Genomic DNA, 8,024 nt, shown 5'->3' on the forward strand with positions numbered 1-8,024 from the left:
GAGTGACACAAACCTATTGCAATCGAGAGCACCCTGGGGTGGATGGAGATTTTCTGCTGAGCAGAGAATACGGTTTGAGCTGAGGGCGCGCAATTAAGCTCTGAAGTTCACATAGTCTCGCGCAGATAAATTGAATGCAAAAAAAAGGTTCATGAAATATCGAATTGGAAGACGATCGCTTGCTCTAGAGGTATATGAGACAAGAGAAGAAAGAGGCATCAATGGCCCCAACAAGAAACTCCATATACCTTTTTGGATCAAGCTTCTTCGCTCGACATGTGACCCTATCATGAAAAGGATGCCCTAAAGCATAAAGGGTCGTTTGCTTTGGGACGTTAGAGCCTTAGTAAAATAAGTCCAGCGCCCCTGGGTCGTATCCGTCGTTAGACCATCCAAACGCCATGAAAAGCATTGTACCCTACTCTAGTATTCCACTACCTCTTTCTAACCTCCGCGGTATCCTTGAACTTGACTCTGGTCAATCCAGAGATAGCAGCTCAACGATTGCAACAGCTGCCACATCAAAATCTCGATCTCAAACTTTCTGGTTCATACCCGTCAGAAGCTGCCGAATGGATTTCATGAGGTGCAGCTCGATCCCTTCGAAGTTTCCAACAGCCTCGCCCTCACCAGGTGGTGGGACAATGCTAGCGTCTGCTATGCCGAGTACTCGGTCAATAGCGGACAACGTGACAGCCTCCGCTTTGGCCTCGCCAAGCTTTGGGTTGAGAGCTTTGACAGAGACATCCTTGAAGCCATTAATGGACGCGAGAACTTTGGCGTCAAAGAAAGGCATCGTCTCGGCAGCGGGAGGGGAGCCAGAAGAGGCGGGTCCAGGCGTGGGACTCTTTGATTTCATATAGGCATCAACAACCTGGCGGATGCCTTTCATGCAAATCGTCTCCATTTTGTCGTTCTCGGTCGCATCTTTTTTAAGGCCGATGCAGCGGTTGAGTGCTGACATGACAATCCCTTCGGCTTTGGGGTTACGAGCCTTCTTAAGGTTTTCTATCAGGCCACTCTTCAGCTTGACAACCGCAGCGAGCAACTTGGGCTCAATGGCATAGCGGGCTGCGGGAGACGCTGTTGAAACCGACGGGGTGCGGTTCGCAGGAGTCGCAGGCTGTTGTTGCGCCTGTGGCGGTCCTGATCCAGGCACAGTCTTTGCGGCGGCAGTCAGAGGCACTGAGGGATGGGGATGCTGCTGCTGCTGCGCAAGCGGTGCACCAGCAGGAGCAGCTGCAGCATTGGCGTGCCCTTCCTCGCTCTTGATCGGTGTGTTTGCTGGCGGTGGTGGCCGTGGTGCGTATGGGGAACTGTAAGCACCCTGCGGCGGCACCCCAAGCTGTGGGCGCGCAAGGGCTGGCGGAGGTCCGTAACCTGGTGGTAGCTGGGCTGGCGCTGGCGGTTGTGATGCCACCCCTACTGGAGCTGGTTGGCCAGGCGTTGGTGGTGATGCAGATGCACCATATGGCTGCGCTGGCCGCCCTGGCTGCGTCTGCTGTGCCGCATATGCTGGCATATGATAACCTGGAGGTGCTTGGCCAGGGGGGTAGCCAGTAGCTCCAGGTGCCATATGCTGGGCATTGTAGGCATACGGAGCTGGATATTGGCCATACACGTGTGTTGCTGCACGGTCTGGCGACGATGCCTTTCTCTTCTTGCCAGCATCGAGTTCAACACCTGGAACACGAGACCAAAGGTTCGTAGTCTCATCTTTTCTGAAAGCCTCATTTCCAATAAGATTATGGCGCACACTGCTTTCCCAACCTTTCGTTTCTGTATGGAAGTAGAACCAGGGATATCTCTGACAAATGCGCTTGTAAATCTGTTTGAGCGTAAGACCGTCCGGTCCAGCCGCGGTAAGAGTTTCGTCGATAAGCACGCCATAGTTCTTGTTTGGCTTTTGGAGCTGTTCTTCTGTGTAGTCCTCGATTTTGAGCTCCAAGGGAGGGGATTTTGGTCGAGCTTTCTTCTCCTTCTTTTCTCTTGCTCGCCTCTCTGCATCTGAGCCTTCGGCACCGTCCTCCCGAGGCTTGCGAGGTTTATACTTGCGTTTTTCTGGTCTCTCCGAAGATCCCTCTGGTAAAGGATGTTTTCGGGGCCGTCCAACCTTACGTTTGATCGGCGGCTCTACTGGAGGTGCCTGTGGCAGGGTCTTCTTGGCAATCTCTTGCTGTTGCTTCTTCAGCAGCCGCTGCTCCCGTTTTGACATAAAGCCATTCTTGGGTGGCCTGCCAGGTCCCCTCTTTTTGGGTAATTGAGGCACCAAATTTCCTTGATGCGGGCCAAGCATGCCATCCTGCTTCAATCCGGAGTCTGCTCCAGCAATTGTCATGTCATCGATGTCCATGTCCATATCCATGTCCATGTCCATGTCCATTTCTGCATCCATTTCACCATCTGCCTCCTCTTCCATATCGGCTTCAGCCTTGGCTTCCTTTTCTTGGACTGTCTCCACTGTTTGGATGGCTGCTGGCTCCTCATCTTCATCGCCGTCACCAAAGTCAGGAGACTCAGGTGGGCTGGCCACATCAGACAGTTCATCGCTCGTATCCTGGATTTCGCCGTTACCATGTGCAGACTCGAAGTCGAAACTCATCTCCTTTCCGCCTTGGGCGTGTCGCTTTTTGAGGGTCATGGCGGGTTCTTCCTCGATATCCTCCTCGGCACCCGTTCGGCCCCTCTCAACTCCATTTATGAGAAATCGGAAGTCGACGTCTTTTATCTGCAATCGATCGCCGCATCGCAGGACGAGCTTTTCACGATTGTAGTGCACATCCTCACAGAAGAACCCATTCTTATGAAGGGGTATAGCTTCGAAGACACCCATGTCTTGATTGTATGCGATCTTCAAATGCTCCCGGGAAATAGCTTTCGTCTTGGAGGCAATGTTTGGACCTGGTGAGTGAATACCAATGAACGGAACATGGTATGGCGAGGGACGCAGAGAGCCTAAATCAACTGCTGCAGCGCCAGGCGTATGAGAAACATATTGTCGGTTAGAAATCATGTTTTCCTGAGCTTGTGCTGCTGCTTCATCCAAGTCGTGCTGTGATGACCCTTGTGTACTCGTTTTACGCCTTTTTGTAGGTCGGGGGTTTTCCCCAGTATCTGATTCGGGACCCAGCATACCTCCCTCTTCACTGACATAGGATTTGCTGAACTTGCTTCGATCTGGATGTATCGGGGAAGGTGGTGGGAGACCTAGGTGTACGTTCTCTTCAGTACGTCGCCTGTACTCTTCGGCGCGTCTTTCGTCACGGCGTGCCTGCTCCAGTGCACGCTGATCTCGTCCAATTATGACAGCATAGGTGGTCATCTGAAATACGCTGTCGGCAAATTCAATACGTGCAAAGGATTCAAGAGCCTTGTGAGAATCTGATTGGCGCGTCGAATTTGTCGGGGCGATGCCTTGGAAAGACTCGTCTAACGGGTTAGGCAAAGTGACTTGAGCTGGAGTGACTGTGGGAGGTGGTGACATGGCTGTGGCTGCCCCTGACATTGTAGCCAGTGCCATCATCATGTAAGCATGCTGGTTGATGGTAGGCATCGATGTTGCAGCATAAGGTGTCGACGGCGCAAATTGCTCTCCCAAGTTGTCGGCCTGCATCTGTAGCTGCAAGGGTGTAGATTGTTGAGCTTGATCAACATTTAATGTTACAGCCGCATCGTGAGGGGTTGAAGCATCAAGCATGGTGCGATCACCAGAGTTAGCAATCACATGGACTGAGGCCGCGGTGCTCGATGGCATCTCTGGCTGTTGCTGCGATGTTGATTTGGTAGCATTAGCAGCTGTAGGAGGAGCGCTCGGAACGCCGCGAGTCGAGGGTGGCGTAGATGGTGAAGGTCGAGAGTCTGACACTTTCGCTAGGGCAGACGATGCTGGTTCTTGGTCAGGGGTTGCGGCCTTTGGTGCAAGAGCAGCCGAGGGTTCTTCGGGCGATGGATTTGATGCGATTATTGGAGGGGGAGCAGATGCAGTTGGGACGATGGCTGTCGAGGGAGGCGCGGGGGTGGATGTGGAAGTTGAGTTTGAAGGGTTGGCAGTCTTGGCCCTAGTCGAAGAGGCAGAAACCCCAGCAGAGTTTCCGTTTGAATTTGGGCTTGAAGTTTCAATTGGGGCAGAAGTAGAAGCAGAAGGCGTTGGGAGTTTGGCCGGTGCCGAGTCAGCAACTTTTGAGTCGCGGTTTTCATCGTTGCTCGTCGGTGAATGCAAATTCGCGTTTATCTTTGTCGCAGACGAATTGGGAGTCACATTTGATGGAGTCGCAGCTGGTGAAGACGCAGCTTGTGGTTGTGGTTGTGGTTGTGTTCTTGTTTCTGCTTCTGTTTCTGTTGATGTCGTTGTCACGGTCCTGGATGCGACAGCCTGGGGATCTCTGTCGGTACCCAGGCTGTTCTGCAGGCCATTCAGGCCAGCAATGGACGAAGTCATCGCTGCTCGTGCGACCAGCTCCTTCGTCACTTCGCCCTCACCTCAGGGTGTAATCCAGAAGGTATCGACGTTGGCTGGAGACGGGGAAAATAAAACCTAAGGTTCAAGCGGGCGAGGCTTTCTGGGTCCTTTGAGCCGCGATAACTGAGATGGTCCGGGCGGGCAAGGCTGCACGTTTTGATAGGTCAGCTGTGGGGCTTCCTTCCTTCACAGACCCCGAGTCTCCTCTTACTTGCTAGATTGGCGGTTGACCGCGATGTTTTGCGCCGCTAGTACGCTTTGGGCAATCAGGAAGTCGCAATCACAAATATGACCTTGTTGGGTTGGCTGCACTTTCCCAGGCATTTACTTGTATGAAAGATTAAAGGCACCAGTTTCGATATTGTTCCCACAAGAGGCAGGTAGAAAAAAGACATCAAAACTCTTTGTGAGGTAGATGACTCTGATAAGCAAGTGTGACCTTAGGCAAAGACCTTACTGCGTCTTCTCTTGAGTGAGGGAGGTACACATGTATGGTGGTACGTGAGTTCTTTCCCCGCGTTTGAGTTGTAGGTTTATTCCTTATTGTTCAGGGACCAAAATAGAATTAACATAAAAAATACCTATATAATCTTCAATGTCACTCAAATCGAGCCCCACTTTGTGTCCGTATGAGTGGCTTGTGTTGTATCATAAAGTCCTGACTTTACGTTCCTAGGGGCTCTCATTCTTGTATGTAACAATTTCGCTAGGGTAGTGCATTCCTTTACGTTTTTCCCTACTGCAACCAGCCTACCCTGTTGCTCGATGTGGAAATGAAGCTATCTGAATATAAGCATTTCGATGAGCATTATGAAATTTCTATTCCGAATCAAATCGGAGTCCTTAAACCTGTTCAATTGATCGGTCAACCATGGTCCCTTTGCTTAGAAGTACTACGTATCAGCATTTGGAAATGACAACCCAACGACCTACATCCAGAAACTACTTGGGTATACATGCTGTATTCCATCCTCACTCTTTGTAACACATGACTAGGTAGCATATTGAGAAGCCTATCGAGGCTCACGCTTTTACAAAATATCGAGTGCAAAGCTTATCATCAACTAATATTCATAGTCCAGCAATATATAGTCAAACTACGCCCACCAGATCGAACATCACATCACAAACTCCAAGGGCATTTTCAACACTGGATACTAACATATAGTTTCTACGATGTAGACTATCCTTTAATGTTCTCATACTGAGGAAAGCAAAGACGATCACCCGAAGCCGATGCCGATGCCCTACAGTCCGAGAAGCAACAAAACGCCATGCGAAATACGTATTCATAAGGTCTTTGTAGTACAAAACGAAAGAGCCAAAAAATCAGTGAAGCAGGGCCTCGTTCTCGGTCGAAAATGCGCGATGCGAGTATCGCTTTGTCAGTCGTTCCGAAAGACGGTACGCTCCATGGCAGAGCATGCCGGCAAAGAACCCCACAGCATCGTTCCTGAAAGCGAGGATTCCAGCAGTGGTCATGAGCATGACAGTCCATCTCTCCAGACGTTCATCATCTGAAAGATCGCGTTGTCGACGAGGACCCTGACCTGCAGCCGTATTCCATAAGTCGGAGGCTCCTTGGTTGAGACTGTTGCCCACTTTAGCGAGCTCGAGACCAGCTGCTATCACCATGATGCCAAGAAGACTCTTGGGGTAGTGCTTCAAGAGATCTACGAGAGTTTCGCCAAACATAAGCCCCAGTATCAGCTTAAAAGCTCCCAGTACCATGATGCTGGAGCCGCTCCGAGCCCCGAAGCGATATTGGGCGGCCAATCCCCCAGCACCATGGCAGACAGGCATACTTCCGAACCACGTGCTGCTCAAGTTCATCAGCGCAACGCTGATTCCGATGGATGTCACCGAGGGAGTGGGAAGTTCGGGTAGAAGATCCTGGGATAGTGCACTAACGGCGATGATAGAATTGAGTGTGGTCAGAGGCAGTTGTCCGATGGCCATCCACAGGGCAGGCGAATCACCCTTTCCAACCCAGTGCGGCATGACAAAGCGAGGGTGCCAACCATAAAGCCACGGGAGGCTCTCGTGAGAAATAGCGACCTGTACAAATGCGAATAAAAGGGCGAGTATAAAGAAGATCAAAGCATAGGGGAACCGGGACAGCTTTTGCGTGCCAATTAGAACGAGGAAGGCGATCAAAGCCCACACACGGTTGTCAAGAGCTGGACGGCCCCAGTGCAGAGGCTGAAGCAGAGAAGATCCGGCGCCAAGAATCAACGAGAGGCCTGCTCCCAACTGAATACCCTTTACTACTGGGAGTGGTACAACACGGACAACCCCCTTTAGGAGACCTGTAACACTCATGATGAGTACGGCAGCGCCAACCCATTGGCCTGCAGCCGTGACGACACCCATGGGAGAGCCATTTTGTATGGCTGCTGAGGCAATAGCCTATACAGTAACCATGAGGTAAGCCTTGATGTGATTTGACACGAATATGTTGCTCGGAAACTCACCTTCATGGGCTGGACAGGTAAAGGAATACCATAGAACACGCCAGTGAGGATATTGAACAAGCCTGTGAACACTAGTGTACTTCCCAAATCAATTGATCCTTGTGTGGCCAAGGCAATCATCAGAGGCAGCAAGGTGCCCAGATCGCCCAGTGACCCCGATATTTCAGCCCATGGCGCTGTCTGTAGAGTCGTCAAGTTGTTGCGGTTGAGACGCCGTAAATCATTTGCCCACGACGGTGCCATCTCATGTGCGTTCGGCTGTTGTGATGGAGAATACACGCGCTTCTATCCGTAAGTGGTACTGACTTGGCGCTTGGCTCTCACTTTTCAATCTTGAACTTGCGATCAGATAAACCAGGATGGTGGTAGGTGTTAGGTACCTTAGTAGATAGGTACCTAGGTTGGCTGTCTAGTAGGTAAGTAGGTATCCCAAGGTCTCGGCCTAAGGTATGCGTAGGCAGTAGTGGGTGCCCACAGGAATAAGATGGTTAGGACGAGTTAGGTAGTGACAGGTTGGCGAGCAAGGCCCGATCAAGAATGACGACGATATAAGTTGAGAAGGTGTGTTCGAGTCGCCCGAATAATTCTGGACCACCTACCAGACTACTTGTTGCAAGAGAGAATCGAAAGAATTAGCAAAGGAAAATGGCGCAGTGAGGAGTGTCCTTATGAGAGGATCAACATCGTCGAATCCGCTGTATCCCCTTCTATGGCTCTTATCAAGAATGTCAGACACGTGTGGGACAAGGACAAGTGATCAAGATCTTGCATCTCCTAGTCTAGGTTCTATCGTGGTCAGCTTTTAGTCCTGTATGACTCTTGATTGAGCCATAAGAATGAAGCGATGTGTACTCCAAATAGCATACTCACTACCCTATACTGATCTGTTGATTTGAGACTTTAACAAGACCTAGGTGATCTCGCGTAATGCTGTGTGCGCTGATTACCAGTCTCGGGCTATTCAATGTAGTATAAAGAAAAGTTACTGCCTACTGTGTCTGACGGAAAATCAAAGTTTAATAATAAATTATTTCTAGATAGTAATTGCCAAAAGCTGAGCATATCAGAAAATCAACATGCCTGCGCTACAA

At 50.5% G+C, this 8,024-nt stretch overlaps 2 protein-coding genes across 2 annotated transcripts; both read right to left on the minus strand.

The window, feature by feature from the left end:
• Positions 1-535: 535 nt before the first annotated feature.
• On the minus strand, positions 536-4,438 carry J7337_005653 (uncharacterized protein; the record flags this gene model as incomplete). The annotated part of the gene is made up of 1 exon (XM_044823328.1): positions 536-4,438. One exon carries the CDS (start codon positions 4,436-4,438, stop codon positions 536-538), a length of 3,903 nt encoding a protein of 1,300 aa, XP_044681819.1.
• A 1,350-nt stretch (positions 4,439-5,788) lies between these two features.
• J7337_005654 (uncharacterized protein) lies at positions 5,789-7,176 on the minus strand (the record flags this gene model as incomplete). Its single annotated transcript, XM_044823329.1, has 2 exons — positions 5,789-6,868; positions 6,934-7,176. 2 exons carry the CDS (start codon positions 7,174-7,176, stop codon positions 5,789-5,791), a joined length of 1,323 nt encoding a protein of 440 aa, XP_044681820.1.
• Positions 7,177-8,024: the final 848 nt, after the last annotated feature.

This window comes from Fusarium musae, chromosome 4, assembly GCF_019915245.1.
Source record: "Fusarium musae strain F31 chromosome 4, whole genome shotgun sequence".
NCBI classification, from domain to species: domain Eukaryota; kingdom Fungi; phylum Ascomycota; class Sordariomycetes; order Hypocreales; family Nectriaceae; genus Fusarium; species Fusarium musae.